At 35.1% G+C, this 16,557-nt stretch overlaps 1 protein-coding gene across 7 annotated transcripts in view; it reads right to left on the bottom strand.

Moving 5' to 3' along the window:
• Positions 1 to 693: 693 nt before the first annotated feature.
• LOC128237055 (adhesion G-protein coupled receptor D1-like) overlaps positions 694 to 16,557 on the bottom strand; it is a 40,945-nt gene continuing 25,081 nt past the window's right edge. The window contains exons 1-15 of one of the 7 annotated variants that reach the window (XM_052952247.1): positions 10,128 to 10,145; positions 9,732 to 9,807; positions 9,383 to 9,441; positions 8,888 to 8,934; positions 7,785 to 7,917; positions 7,553 to 7,656; positions 7,249 to 7,351; positions 6,863 to 7,013; positions 4,501 to 4,570; positions 3,929 to 3,995; positions 3,553 to 3,638; positions 3,233 to 3,359; positions 2,735 to 2,776; positions 2,056 to 2,135; positions 694 to 1,870 (exon numbers count right to left, since the gene is read on the bottom strand). In XM_052952247.1, coding sequence (XP_052808207.1) covers positions 1,864 to 1,870; positions 2,056 to 2,135; positions 2,735 to 2,776; positions 3,233 to 3,359; positions 3,553 to 3,638; positions 3,929 to 3,995; positions 4,501 to 4,570; positions 6,863 to 7,013; positions 7,249 to 7,351; positions 7,553 to 7,656; positions 7,785 to 7,917; positions 8,888 to 8,934; positions 9,383 to 9,394 — 1,029 coding nt within the window. In that variant the 5' untranslated portion in view covers positions 9,395 to 9,441; positions 9,732 to 9,807; positions 10,128 to 10,145 and the 3' untranslated portion in view covers positions 694 to 1,863. Of the gene's footprint in view, positions 1,871 to 2,055; positions 2,136 to 2,734; positions 2,777 to 3,232; positions 3,360 to 3,552; positions 3,639 to 3,928; positions 3,996 to 4,500; positions 4,571 to 6,862; positions 7,014 to 7,248; positions 7,352 to 7,552; positions 7,657 to 7,784; positions 7,918 to 8,887; positions 8,935 to 9,382; positions 10,675 to 10,976; positions 11,086 to 11,582; positions 11,655 to 11,780; positions 11,964 to 13,827; positions 13,917 to 14,217; positions 14,320 to 16,557 lie in introns of those variants that run through there. The other 6 variants (XM_052952245.1, XM_052952246.1, XM_052952243.1 and 3 more) reach the window with 6 other exon arrangements.

Here is a 16,557-nt window from a genome sequence, read left to right as displayed (position 1 = left end):
TCCCAGTCCCTCGCCCTCTGCCTCCCAGTCCCTCGCCCTCTGCCTCCCAGTCACTCGCCCTCTGCCTCCTAGTCCCTCACCCTCTGCATCCCAGTCCCTTGCCCTCTGCCTGCCAGTCACTCGCCCTCTGCCTCCCAGTCCCTCACCCTCTGCCTCCCAGTCCCTCGCCCTCTGCATCCCAGTCCCTCGCCCTCTGCCTCCCAGTCACTCGCCCTCTGCCTCCTAGTCCCTTGCCCTCTGCCTCCCAGTTCCTCGCCATCTGCCTCCCAGTCACTCGCCCTCTGACTCCCAGTCACTCGCCCTCTGCCTCCCAGTCCCTCGCCATCTGCCTCCCAGTCCCTCGCCCTCTGCCTCCCAGTCCCTCACCCTCTGCCTCCCAGTCCCTCGCCCTCTGCCTCCCAGTCCCTCGCCCTCTGCCTCCCAGTCCCTCGCCCTCTGCCTCCCAGTCCCTCACCCTCTGCCTCCCAGTCCCTCGCCATCTGCCTCCCAGTCCCTCGCCATCTGCCTCCCAGTCCCTCGCCCTCTGCCTCCCAGTCCCTCACCCTCTGCCTCCCAGTCCCTCGCCCTCTGCCTCCCAGTCCCTCGCCATCTGCCTCCCAGTACCTCGTCTCTAAACGATCAATATCATCGACCAACACAGTCATAAATCATACCGCAAATGGAATTCTAAAACAATTCTTAAATGAACTTTAATATTTATTACCAAATAAGCAAGACTATATGTCGTAGAAAATACTAGTTTAGGATGCATGATATTAACAAAAATATAATTTTAATGCATATATGAGATAAGCAATAACTCAAACATATTTTGATAACATAAATTCGAATGTACATTTTCATACAAAAACATTATTTCAATCAACATTATTGTTTATTTCATTACGACATTACATAAATAGTAAAAACGTCCTCAATCCCATTAATAGATTTTATTTTAATAAATGCATGACACATACTAAATAAAAGAAAGAGGTTAAAAAGCTTTTTTAAACATCCTATTGACATACGATGAAACAACTGGCTAAGATGTATTTAGTTTAAGCTTATTAATATGCGTAAGGGCATGCGTTGGAGACTCCACGCGGGTACGTTACAAAGTAAAAATGAATTTACTAATAAATATCCAAACATACGAATAAAAAAAACACCGTTGTGTGAAATGGTATTTTATTTTAATCATAGTTGAAAAATGATATTTTCACTCGTGGCTGTGCCAGTTTAAACTTCCTTCTAAGAAGACTCAGGAAATAAAATACGTTTTCTGGAATCAACAAATATTCACTATATATTCTGACACAAACTGTGCACTACTTAGTAGTCAACTAGATTCCAAACTACAAGTACGATAAGCTTTATACATAAAATAAATACTAGAATATACTTAGGCATATATAAATACGATTTTTATATCAAAATGATAAAGAGTTAATGATAATTCGAATATATTACGTGGCGTTGGATTCTATTACTATCAACTGCGTTATGACAAAACTTCTGAAGTGCTTATTAATTAAAAATATACACACGATAACTTACTCAGATATATTTATGACTTCATATTTCTCCATAATAAGGTATCATTTAACTGAATGTATCCTTAACGTGTATCGAAAATAAAATTTAAAAAAATATAATTTTTTATATTTGTTTAATTTTAATCGTTTCAGGGAATGAAGTTGTAGTTTCCATTGAAGGATAATTATTATGAGGCTCATGGAATTGTGTAGTTCCTAACCTCAGAAGGACACACAAGTGGAATGTCTACTATAAGCTTTTTGTATTCGATTATTGGTATATACATGTAGTCCGGACAATCGTCAGATATGCAGTTGGTGGACATCTCAGTCGATGCAATGTTATTTACAAACTGGAATAAGAAGCAGAGAGGACAATACATTAATAACCTGGAACCATTATTTGGATTTAATCAATTTCGTAAGACTACTTAAATGACCACAGATCTATCAGTTGTAATAGAAAACATATCGCTTCGAAATCCAAGCAGCGTAAACAAAAAGAAAGATAGTTTTAAACTATAAAACAATGTATTACCGCGCTTTCATTTCGGTAGCAATGAACGACACCTCTGTTGCAAACAACCAGGTTCGCCTGGCTTTGAACGCCTCCTGCACCTTAGTAAAAAGAAAGAAAAGAAACATGGTTTAAACCTTCAATAGACAATGTGATCACCGACCTTATCATGCGTGTGGTTGATGGACGTTGGTATACATTTTTAATGTTGTAATATACACGTTTAAAGCTGCACTCTCACAGGTTGACCATTTTAACAACTTTTTTTTTATTTTTCGTCTTGGAAAGAGCAAATTTTTGCGTAAATATCAACAAACCAATGATATAAGATTGCAGACAAAAATCAGATCGTAGATTTATATATTTCCGTTCGAAAATTAACGTTTTATGGCCTCAACCGTTACTAACGGTTTAAGAAAAATGCATAAAATATCAATTTTTGAACTTATGTATAAAAATCTGCGATCTGATTTTTTCTCAGCAGTCTTATATAACTGGTTTCCATGGATTTTGGCAAAAATTGGCTCGTTCCAAGGCAAAAAATTAAAAAGTTATCATAACGTTCAATCTGTTAGAGTGCAGCTTTAAGGTGGACATGTAGTTCAAAAGAACTCTCGATTGAAGAAATACACGTGCTTATCTTTGCACATCCAGTGAGCATTGTTGGATTAATTTAGAAAAAGTGAGTAATCATACATACTTTCCAATCCAGAATGCACTGAAATATGAAGATAAGAACCCCCTGAAAAAAGAAAAAGAGTTAAGCTCTTTAATGTACGAGCATTTAGTATCCGTTATGTTATGGTATTCTTTACCAAAACTGTTTAACACACTAGGTTGAGCAATGTTTCGTTCAGAGAAAAACATTTTAATGTTTGTACGTTAACCTACAGACGTTTTCTACGTTTACATGCTGACTGCCACGCCTATAAGCTATTGTACGTTTCCATGCATACGTTTGTACTGTTGCACGTGTACCTACAAACTGCTTTACGTGTACCTGCATACTGCTGTATGAGAACCTGTAGGCTGTTGTTCGTGCTCAGTTAGATTCTTGCAAGTGTACATACATAACATTATCCGTGTACCTACATAATATTGTCCGTGTACCGTCACAGTGTTGTAGGTGTACATGAAGGCTGTTGTACGTGTACCTACAGGTTGTTGCACATGTGCATGCAGAATATTAAACGTGTACCTGTAGACTGTTGAAGATGACAAAGAGGTACTGGAAAACCATAGCATCCCTGTTGACAGCAAACACACCGAACAGCCACGTGATTCCAAACACTGGCAGCAGGACACACACGCTCCTTAGCCCAGTCCTGTGACAGATCAGAAGAGATAATAACCATAATTTGAAAACATTCATCCCGTAAATTTTAAAGCAAATAAACAAAACTTTTGTGAAACGTTTCTATGCATGATTGTTAACTATGTTTCGACTGACGGTGTAAATAGTTGTGTTTAAGTTTGTGGAATCATAATACGTAAGGTAGCGATAAAAAAGACACTCTCTTGATCTTGTCAGCGTCTCCTCGTTTCGAGATAGCGGAAGTTCCAAACATCGTTTTGATGACAGCGACCGAGATGATTGTGTTCACCTGTAACACAAAAAAACAACATCAAAAGTCAAATGAGTAAAATCATCAACATATACCGCATCACTAACAGCAATTACACATAACTAACAAAACAGTTCAAAAGAATGTGACGTATTAAGAGCGTTGTTTTTATATTTATCCTTTTCCATATACTCAAACACTAAATTAATTATTAAACGGTTTCCACAACAACAAGAATTTAGAGAGGGTTGCCTTTCACATATTATGTTGAAAGGTTTTAACGGTACAATCACGGATGTGTTCAATCACCTAATACAGAAATAACTTACAAATATGACTGTCAACGCCGGTCCAGCAAAAGCCCAGAAAAGTCCCGAATCAACGCTAAGCCAGCAGCTAGAAAAGAAACACTTTAGAATGCTGATTTCTTATAATTTAAGGAATCTGGCCCACACAACCCTAGTTCTCTGATAGCCCCTTTAAACAAAATGCTCTTTTGGTATGGTGACCCATTTAAGTTTAATATCATTTAGATGGGTATTGCTCGCTGAATACTAGTATGTTAAATAAATGAGAGCAAGTACATCGTTCTAAATTCTATTACAGTTTGTATATTTCATCTTCATTTCAAGTGAAATCAGACGTGATTAGACCTATCGGCTTTTGCTCACGGCCCAAAAGCGTGTTTGTTATATTAGTTTCTGTCTAATGTTTACACTTTTTGATTTCAGAACATAAAACTTTTTGAAATGATGCCAAAAAAATATTGGATCACCAGGCATCAAAATTTCACACATCTTAAATCAACAAATTGTAGCAAAACATGAGTTTGAATTTGTTATTTAAGTGATTTTAATACTCTTTTATCTCTATAATACAATGAAACTACAGGCGTACATACAATTTATCATTTCCATAACCATTCAGCTTCGATGCTGCAGCAGAAATGGACACAACGACCAAGGGAATTCCTGAAAATGTTCAGAACGTAAATACATCGTCGGATACCCACGACTGTGCGATTCCGTTACACTCGATGCATCTGGGTAGCAAGTGAGTATCTGACAATGTGTGAAATACTGTTGCCTGCTTACCCACCACATAGAATGTTGGCTTCAATATTGAGCAATATAATAATCATTTGACCAGAAGGGACTCACAACCATATGTTTTGGGGATTTGATAGAGATAAAACTATGTCGTTGAATGCTTATAGTTAGCTTATTTGGCTAGGGGATAGGCGCAAATTCTAACCGATCCCTACACCATGTGCTTAATTGTATAGCTTAACAATCATTCATTAATAGGCTTCGATCCGGTCAGTGTACCGGCGCTTTAATTATATTGTTATAAGAAGGCGATAAATAATAGAACACAAGTATACTGGTAGCATATGATCTCCAATTTAATGCCTTTCATACCACCATTCATTGCGTATGTTACTTATGCGCTTCAATACCTTATAATTGTTTTGACACTTTTTTTGGATACATTTATTATTATTGGTTTCTTTTTTAACAGTTCAAAATGATATATAGCATGATGGCCAAAGCCCAACACGTTCATTAACTTATATCTTAGAATAAGAAAGACTGAAATCTAAGCTTTCTAATTATGATATTTATAGTTTTCTATCTGTATTTAACGTGTTATGCATGGAACATTTGAGATACTGAAGGTTGCAATGTAGTTTGTTTTTAAAACTATATTTATATACCATATAATTGATGCAAAACGTATTCAAATTATTTTTATGGCTAATACTTTTTGGGATTGATCAATGATGTTTTAATCTAAAATGTAGATATGTTAGGCAGCAATAGATCCTTAAACGTTCGTCAGAATGCTTGTAGTGATGATGTTCTTGGTGACCTAGGACATTTCTCCATGTATATATACTCATCAAAGCGCTGTATTAAATACTGCAAACGTCATCTCCATATGCCAAATACTAGATATCCTAAATGTGTTCTAATATGTTTGTATATTGCATAACATTGGTTTTTGTAATTTGTTGACTTCTGTCTAGGAAAGTTTATAAACAAATGGCTTAGCCAACATAAGGTTGAGTCTATATGTTTAAAATGCTATATTAGTTTTACTTACGTACGCAAATAGATTAAAGGATCAATACTATCAGAAATCGATTTGTTTACAAAAATATATACAAATGTTATACAGCTATATATATCTCTGGTTCGTGGTGGTATCGCCAGACATATACAATTATTATAAAGATATTAAAAGCGGCATATACAAATGCTACATGTACAGTTATAAAATGCCGCATCGCTGAGTCATGGCTGCATAGCAAGAGATGAATAATTCAGCTCATGTTGACATTACCAGTACTAGTAAATAAGTTAACTGTTGTTTTGTTGATTCAGATGAATATAATAGTTTTCAGTCATGATGTATTGATTTTTAAACGAATCGACTTATGTGAATATCATAAATGATGGTTATGTAGCAATATTTTTTCATACGTCTATTTTTGGATGACATAGATCCTTAACCAAAAGGTTTGGCGGTCAAAGTGGATCTCCTCTCGGAACTGCTACAGAAGTGCAGGGCCAAAGGTATCAGTCGTTGTTAAAACAAAAGCAATTTTATTCAGTGGAAATCGTCATCATAACTAACGGTTTAAGGGAGGGGATATATTGCCTGCAGTAATTAACAGATCTGTGGCCAGTTAGTGTATCGAACACAAGGGAATATCGTGTTATTCGGCTGATCTGCGTGATTGTACCACTTTCAGTTGCTTAGGTAAAATAAAATGACGCACGAGACTGCAATTCCAGTGCGATGTTTCTTTACGCAAGCAATGAAAAGTGATACTTTCCTACAGATCATCCGACGTATTTTTTAAGTATTTTTTAAAGATCTACACATTTGACTGACAGTCTTTGTACTATGTAGTAGTATTGTGGATGAGGATTTGCGCATGCGCAAAATGCAGTTGTTTGAAACGGGTTTAGAAAAGTATGTCCCTTTATTCATATTAATGTTTAAATCATGCAATATTATAGACGGCAATTTAATAGACATTAAATAAATAAAATATTTCAACGAACGACTCGTTTTCAAATGAGATCACTACTACAGTGGATCACAAGGTATCACATTTACAAATTTTGTTTTAACAAACTTACTTTTGGGATGTAAACACTAAATAAACTATTTAGGTATTTCCTTCTAATAAACCATTGGGCGTTAATATTTCTGGAACTGTTGTGTATCAGTTAATAAGAATGCTAAAATACCGTAGGAAGTTCCAAGCAGTGCTGGCAAAGAGTTCCTTTTGTCGAAGGGTCTAAGCACCACTTGCGCAATAATACATCCTTCTGAGAGCATCAAGAAAAAGGCAGTCAAAAATATGTAGTGGAGGAGAACAGCAATGGAAGTGCACACGGCCTGTCAGATAAGGATTACAGTCATGTCTGTTTATTTTATCCAGAAAAAAATGCTTAAACATGTTTCTCAAACACTGATATTTTTAACAGGTGCATAACCTAGAATACGAATTTATAAAACGTTAACATAACGTGTATGAATAACGTCTTGATGCCATTCATTCAGACCAACATTATAGGCCTTTTAATATATTTGTTATAGTTTTCTTCGAACGTAATACAACATATGCACTTACGTGTTGTGAAGTTTTATCTACCCCTGCCAGAAAGATGACATACGCCAAAAGAAGAACCGAACATAAGTTTAGCAGCAAAATTGACCTCCTCGAACGTAAAGCCCTGTACGGTTATACAATCTCAATTAACTCTTCTGCGACATACTGATCATTTTTTAAAGTTAATTATTGTAATACTTAACTTTATTGGGATAACTTCAAAAAGTTCATTGTTCAATTTCGCCAGTGTAAGTTATGTACACGAATTGTCTCCAAACATCTGTCAAATCAATCACATATAATGTCTATACAATACACAACTTACTTCCAGAAGAACACGATGGTCGTAATGGTAAGAACCAAGCCAATTATAGATATACTGCATCCCACGATTGACAAAACTCCAAGGCGGCGTTGGTGAACAGTTTTCTAAGTAGAAAATCTAAATTTCATTCAGTAACGTATGATTTTAGTAAATTTACAAATCGTCCACTCAGAAAGACTATTTCGGGAATTTGTTAAACACATTTAAATATTTTCAAAGAATATATAACAACCGTTTCAGTGATACTGGTGGGGCTCATGAGAACAGCAAAGTTTGTCAGATGGTTACAATGGCAGGTCACGGTTCCCTTTTCTCCGTCAAATTGTTCTAAAATGCATCCGTCAGTGGACCAATGGCCTTTCCCGCTACAAAAGACACAACATATTACGGTTGCTAATTATTTATTATATGCTATCCGGTGGTTTATAGAGATTGATAAGTGAAATATAAATGGCATTTCACTGTTTTGATTTGTTTAGCGCGATCTCACTACTAAATCGAACGTCAGCGCGGAACAAAATATACTTCAAGGAGTAACAACATATTTATAGTGCTTACTTAAGCTTTTCATTAATAACATAGTGAGTGGTTAAAGCAAAAAATGTCACCACTTTTGGAACTTTAATTTTCATTTAAATTTGTGGTACAACCTTTTGCATGGGTAAAACGTTCACCTATTGCTCTATGGTCCGTGTGTTAAGACTTCGAGAAAATGAAACAATGGAAAATGTTCTTACAGTTTAAAAGCTTTAAAATCAAAATGAACATTTATCTAGCAAATATAAATATGAGCTTTAGAAATTATCTACCACTACCATATCAACAAAGCATTAGCGTCACTTGACGATACATTTTTATATAAGAAAGGACGAAAAATGTAGTAAGCAACTTTCTTAAAATACAAAATTGTCAAAATGGCACAGTTATTGTTTTCTTTATTGTTGACTCCAAACACCCAACATTCCTATTCGCGTGACACTTGTGAGTATCAATGCAATTGCGTTCAGAACTAAATGCTGTTCTCTGCCCCAAAGGAAACATATACATGCACGAAACAATAACTGTATTGTTCTTAAAAAACATTACACGAACCCTGACGTTTTGAAAGGTTTGTGTGTCTGCCATTCAGAGCCACCTTTGTACTGCGGTGATTCATAGCCTTGCATTGTACTGAGCACACTATATGGACCCAAATGACTACGTCCCAAACTAGTTCATACACTTTAAATAAATTTGTTATGGAATAATTCAATTTTATAGATGAAGTGAGCCCTATGATTTTAGTTTTACTCTCTTAAGAAAATTTATCACCGAAGCAAACATTTAAGGATATACCTTTGATTTGTTTCCCAGTATGAACAGGAGGGATCAGTTAGCTTTCTCTGAAAGAAATAAACAACTATCAGACGTGCATCAGTTTATTTCTATGCAAAAGTTGGACCAATCACTGTAAACGAGCACACATAAAATGTAAAATCAAATGACTAAAGGTGCTAACATCGCGCAAGGTAATTAACCAAATCAAAATAAAAGGCACAATAGTCAAGGACAAACAAACACTAAACGAGAGATATATCTGGTCATAGCAAACGCAAATATATACATTCATAAATGTAAACATATCGTTATTTCTTAGGTCAGTGATAACCAATTATGAACTCAAAATTATACAATAATACAATGGAAACTACAAGTACGAGTCCAACAGTCAATTCTACAATATTGTTGAAAGGCACAAGAATGTTAAACATAAACTAAGTCGTAAGATAACAAACACAATTTACTCAAAGGATTAAATTTCGAATGTCGGTATTTAAAAAGAAAACCTACATCAAAAAACATGGAAGGTTATTCTGACGTCCACTGTTTCGATTGCTTGTCTGTGAAAACTGAAGGACAATACCGGCCCGTTGATTGAACTATCTGATCTGGCAATCAAATAATCTAGAACATTTGCAGATGATGGTATATCCTACCTCATACAAGGCAGCGCATAACAGCGGCTAACTTTGAGTGGTGATATGGATGGAAGTTATTATGGAACGTCATTGTGGAACTTTTCTTTTGTAACAATCCCTTTTTAAAGTTGACTACATACAAGGTTTAAACATATTTCTTTGATTTTGTTCATTTATTTATGTTTTTAAACGTAAAAATAAACAAATATAATTATACGTACGAGTCAATATCTTTTGAAGTGGAAGGCAGCATTCCCGACACGTTTTTAAATAAGCCGCCACTAAATACTTGTTTACCTAAATATCAATATAAACATAACTGATTTTTTAGCATTTGAAAGTGTGCGAATATATTCGCAACAAATACATCTGCTAGTCCTGTTTTCAGTTAAGCTAACAGCCGCTCACGTTAGCAAACTGACTGTATCCACGTTGCATCGCAACGCATACACTGCAAGCGGGAACCAAATAGCAAACGTTCGCCGCGAACACATTTACTGAACGCAAATATTGAAGTAACTTAAATCAGTGCGACTTTGACAAACCGATTATGAAATATCCAATTGTCAGTTGAGTCATGATCATTTGTTAAGTTACACTCATTAAAAATAATACACCGTGCTCTTACTTCCCACCAATGCGTACTGTATCCGATTCCTTGCCAGGGCGTATATGAGATTGGTCACCATGTCGGACAAGTGCTTTTTTATTCCAGGAGCTCCGTTTCCGAACCGAAACTCATCGGCCATTTTCCTTCGAAACAACCTCGGATGAATATATCATTCTTAACATTTATCTACGCTGTAAGTAGATCGCGGAGTAATTTCAATTTAGCGATGAAGCCTAGAGACTTTTATCTTAGGAATCTTATTGATTTATGCCATAGTAAACTTCACTAAGAACTACTTTTACATCCGAGTCTCGTCGTACGGCCGAGATTGCCAAAATGTTCCTTCCTCTTGCGCAACATTTCATGCGTTATAAAATTATCTTATAAATCATAGTAACTTAAATAACGTTGACCAATTATTAAACAGGATGGGTAACCTAGTCCACAGCCAACGACGATCAGATCTTCCATACTGTTATTGGCCTTTTTAGCTTTACTGGTAGTGGACGGAAACATAATGTGTTCACACCTGTCCACTTGCCCAATTTCTGCAACTACAATTATAAAAAATATACTATATGTTCCGTTTTGCAAAGCAGATACATTCATACATAAAGTCGTGTTAAACTTACGAATAAATTTTAACTGCAATTCTGATTAGATTTTAGATATAAGTAACATATATATGCAGAGTATGTAAGCTTATAACAGCGATGTATATCTGATCTTTCCTGTATCGAAACCTTTACCAGTGTCCGGTCCATTATTTTGAGTTCAAGGAGGACAAAAATAAGGACATGTTTATGTTTGATATATATGAAATGCACTATTTCTAATTACTTAACAAACATCTTACACAAGTTTGGCATGTCGAACGTCATGTTCAAAACCGTAGCAGACGAGTTGACAACTTTCGAAATAAACCGGTCGATTGTGGTTATTACTGAGTCGGCACCAACTCCCTTCTGTTGTTCGGAAACAATGTAAATGCTTTATCAGCCAAGCTTTATAATAACCGAGCTTATGCCTTAGAGCAAATCGAGGGATGGAAGGTAAAGGGAGTCTTTCTGCTTCTTTAATCAATGTAAGCTTGAGCAGCTTAGCTTCACTCCTAGTAATGGTCACTTAAAAGTCAAATATTGGTTCGGAGGCAATTTTTGCCTAAGTTTATTAAAGTAACATTGGTCATTATAATGTTTGACAGCTGCTTACGAGATGACTTCTTAATGAAGCAAATATGAAACTTTGTGTGAAGGAGTAAATATAAGTAATATAATAAATCAAACAATGATTTTCGCGGCGTTTTTGTGCTGCGCTCCTCTTTGTACATTTATCAGACAAAAGTCGTGGAAAAAAAGAATTAAGTATGGAAAAGAGCTGATTGTCCTTATGTATATAATTTAAGTATAGTAACATTTTAACATACTTTCATTGACATGTCAATGGCAGAAAACATACGTACGTCATTAATTAAACTTTTCCATGACGATGTCGAACTTTCATCCAGTAAATTATTCGAAACTTCAAAGAAACTCTGAAACGAATGAGGTATTATGTCATCATTAACAAAACAGATAAAAACGCACAGTTTCGTAGTTATTCTAATGTATTCATGATGTGTACGAGGGAGAAAATGTAACTTGCAATGAAATACACATACGTTGGCGACGTTCTCGACTGTGGTAGAATTAAGTTCGATGTCGTCAATGACTTTATCAAGGATTTGGTTAAGAGTCTGTAGATCGCCCGTTGTTGGCAAATTCTCGTTAGCTGCTGTCCAGTTATTTGTTTCCTGTTTAAGCTTTGATAAAGCCTCTGTGGGGTTGAGGGAGCCATTAAACACCTACAGATAGAAAAAAACGGTAGTGACGATATAATCATATTTTGCCATATAAAACTAAGTCCACATTCATAAAAAATGTTCTTAACATTGTCTAGCCACCTATAATGCCTTGTTTTTAATTGACTCATTATAAAGTAGTGTATACAATATCGACGATAAAGTGTAGTTATTGTGAGTAAGTTTATACCAAAATCCTATAATCCGTTTCTTAATAACAATACTGAGTGGGAATCTACCTAAGTTGCCATACAGCATAACATGAGGTGTGCCTTTCTTTCCTTTTGAAATATGCTTCATACAATCAGTTTGATTTTTTTCAATTGTGCTAAGTTCTCCAAATCCCCACACTTCACAGCCACATAACAAAATTGGTGCAACAGTATTATCAAACAATTTCAATTGGCAATCAATTGGAAAATCTAAATTTCTTATTTTAACAAACATACTAAATAAAGCTTTTCTCGCTTGATCAACAACATGTTTTCTGGCATTTGCAAATCTTCTATTCTTTGAAAATATAACACCAAGGTATTTAAAAGTTCCTATAACTTCAAACCTTTGATCTAACACTGTAAAGTATCTATCCGTTCCAGCTCTATCACCAAATACTAATATCTTCGTTTTATCTACATTTATATCTAACTTCCACATTTTGCTATAGTTAACAAAGTTTTCCATTGACAATATAAAATCGTTTTTTTTTTGCAAAGATAACTGTATCATCAGCATATAAAAGTACAACAAGTTTAAGATACACATCTAGGTTATCATCATCAATATTCACACTGGGAGTATTTCAACCTAAGCAAACCTCTACTTTTAAATCTTATTGCGCAATGCACATCAGAGAGTAGGGGACAACATTCTAAAACTTCAAACTCAGAAAAAATACTAATAGCACATTTAAAAATTATAGTATAGTCTACAACGGATGCATTTTTACATGTGAATTTGCCTATATCTTTATCAAATGAAGATCTACCATTTGTTATGACAAGCTCATGACCCTTGCAAAAATCGACAAATAATACACCACCTTTACTGACAATTAATGTAGTAACAGAAGAGTGTTTTTAGTTTAAACTGTAATGAAAATAAATTAACGTCTAAAACATGATTGGCCAAATTTCAACCTCGCGATAAAACATGTACATGACAATCTCACATTCTTATTCACAAGTATACTATCTTTATTTACTACTTATCTGCCAACGTATATTTTAGTTTAGGATAGTATCCAAACACAAGATTCGCAAATGTCAAGCGTGATTTCTTTTAATAAATATGTTAAATCTAGGTCAACATAACTGAGAGGTTTCAAAGATGTGACGTTCAGCCCTAATGGGCTTCATTTTGACCTTTAAGCGGGTTAGAACAATGAACGGCATTTTTTTGGAAAAATACTCAAAAAAACAAGACGAAACATGTCACTAAGGCAAGCGCAAGCGCCGGTATTGATCTAGATCATGGAATAATTGTTTACGCTAGATAACAGCGTGTTGTAACAGACTTTGGGGATTTGAGTTCGGGTTTGGACAGTCAACCAGTATAGGATGTATAAAAGTATAATATTTGTTCATATTGGCAAAAGGGATATGTCGCTATCTAGAGTTACTTAGTTCACTCTGGTGTCGATGAAATCATTTATATTATTTTCAACACCTCTATATCTTTGTTTAATCTTTACATGAAGAGAACATTTTTATTTAACATCTTACCCGTAAATAATGTTCATTGTTTTAGAGAAAGTTTACCTTTAATTACTCCTACAATGTCATTTATTGGTTATTAAATATATATTATCACACAAAGTGCAAGTTATAACAACTTACAATGTCGATATAATTAAAATTATTCTGCGTACCTGAGCGTGCAAATCCTGTATGGCCCTCCTTGTACAATTGTTAACGGGGTTCAGATAAATGCCATCCTCACAACGACGATAAATATCGCCTTAAATACAATTGTCCTAGTACTTATTGTCACGTGAAATTGTAACATATGAGATATTCAGATATACTTGTAAGATTCTTTCCAAACTACTGTATTTAAAACATTCGAGACAATAAGAGTTGTCATTTGGATTAAGTAAACCCTGTTGTGGGTTCAAAAAGTACATCAGTACAAATGGAACAGAATTAAGAGCGACTAATATCAGTTATTGAGCATCTTCAAAATCATGCATAAAACATCAATTCAAATAGTAAACAACAAACATTCACTCCCTAATTATACCAGGATCAAAAGTTCATACCTTGGTATCCCTTTTGACATGATTTGTTACGAGATATATGTCCATCAGGTGCCTCTGGCCAGACAATTCCATTTTCGGTGGATGCAGCGCAAGCGATTGGTCCTGAATAAATCGTTGAGAAATGGTTAATTAAAGCATATGATCAATTCTCATCGGCTACAAAGAACGGTGGTAAACAAGAACTTTTAACATCTTACAAAGTCCGACACAAATATGTCGTGCAAGAATTGAGCATAACAATGTTTGTAATTGCTTAAGACTTTACTGTAAACTAACTTAAAAAAACATATCTGATTCAGAAGTTCGTTGATTCTTAAAGTATGTTATTCGCGCAATAAGCAACATCAAAACTGCACTAATGTGATTATATATGAGTATCTGCGTTTCGACTATGAAATGCTACCACTACTTTCTTGTGATCTGAAACCAAGATGAATACGGTAATATAATATAGAGAATAAATTCTGGTCTTCGACATCAGTGTTCTTGTGTGGTCGCTCGCATAATGCGTTTCAGAACAATATTTTGAAGAAAACAATTATATTAAATGACATATTCAACCTAACTATTTTCTTTTCTCTAGGAATTGAGGTATAGGGTTTGGATATCGTTTATTTGCAAATAATTAACATGAATTGCAAGATTTGTGGTTGGTTATACAGTCGATTCAAACTTTGTGTTTGACTGTTCTCTAAAAACTACAACACGGTAAACAAACAAATGTTAACTGTATATATGTAGGAATAGAGAGGCGTTCGGTGGATTAGGACTTGACTTCAATTCTCCAGAAATGTAGAATGCAACAAAAAAGAGAAAATACCTCAAATTAAACAGGAAAGAGAAGAGATAAATGAAATGATTTGTGATTTGTTAAAACATTAGTGCATACATGATATTGTTACTTTCGTTCACTACAGCTGTCCTGTGCATTTGCGTTTACATATATCATTTTCTTACTACGTTCACCATAATATTTTCAACTGCTAACCTGTTTACTTTGATAATGTTTGTAATATTTCACTAATAAACATTATGATATCAGTTGTTTCCTGTACGGATATGTTTAAATAGAAGGTATTTGGACCGTTGTAATAAAACACACACACACACAAACACACACACATATATATACAACTCTAAGGTTATTTACAAAAACGATTACCACGGATAATTTTAATTATCACGAAAATATCAAACAATGAATGACAAAATAAACAATATTGAAAGACATTCTCTATGTATTTAAAGCAAAACTGTGAAGTATGTTTGTAACATTAATTTAGTTTCCATCATATATAGACATTTTAAATATGACTATGGAAAATACCGTTGAACCATACAATAGTTCACATGCATACTTCTTTCAGACAGTATGTTCATAGTATCATGTCTTACGATAAATTTACATAATTATACATGGTATACTGGTAAACAAAGTGATTTATCCTTCAAACTTAAAAAATATTCGTATTAGGTTTATGTCAAAGGAGCTGTAACACGAATCCATTAGGCCATTACCTTGTGCCACAGACAGGGTTTGTATTTGATTTTCTGACAAATGTGCATGTCCCTGCAGTTTTCATTGCATTCATTTCATATTCAAAGGATAGTCCAACAATAAGTGTGCAATAAACGTCCAATCTCAAAACATTGGCAATGTAAGACCGATCAAACCTTTTTATTCAAATATCTTCTCTTATAGATTTAGTTTAAAATCGTAACTTGCTGGCATGGGTGGTGGCAGACTTGACAAGTCTTATGCGGCATATGACGTACACCCTTGTGGTTTGCGACAGTTTTCTTGGACGTAAATTGCTGTTCACACAAATCGCATTTATACCACTTAAGTACCGTGTTGGACGCCTTAAACTCGGCCGTGGGGGTACACATTCCAAAAAATAGTTTTTTAAATTTGAATGTAGTTTGAGTTTCCGAAGAATATTTTTTCCTGAATGTTTTTTTCATTTTCTCCCAATTCTCTGTATCGGATAACAAAGTATCGGGTGTGGTTTGCGTGTTAGAGAATGGTACAAATATACATCTTCGAAGCCGTCGCGACTGTCACGGCAAGCATTGTGAAACCAGTTGAGAGGCACACTATAGCATATACTCAACGAGTCACACAACATTACAAAACAGCACAGTTACATAACATATATTTCATTAAAACTGTTGTCGTGTTGCAGTCTGATGTCACCATACATGGTGTGCTGATGTCTGAAGATAAGTAGACAAAAATTAAAACCTAAACATACCTAGCTTTTAAAATGTGGAGTTACATTGATGTACAAGAAAGACCATTGACGCAAAGCATTTTAGGGCGCCATGAATTAGTTGTAA

Source organism: Mya arenaria, chromosome 6, assembly GCF_026914265.1.
Source record: "Mya arenaria isolate MELC-2E11 chromosome 6, ASM2691426v1".
In the NCBI taxonomy this organism is placed as follows: Eukaryota; Metazoa; Mollusca; class Bivalvia; order Myida; family Myidae; genus Mya; species Mya arenaria.
The sequence above is the reverse complement of the archived record's forward strand: the minus strand, read 5'-3'. Positions and strand labels throughout refer to the sequence as shown.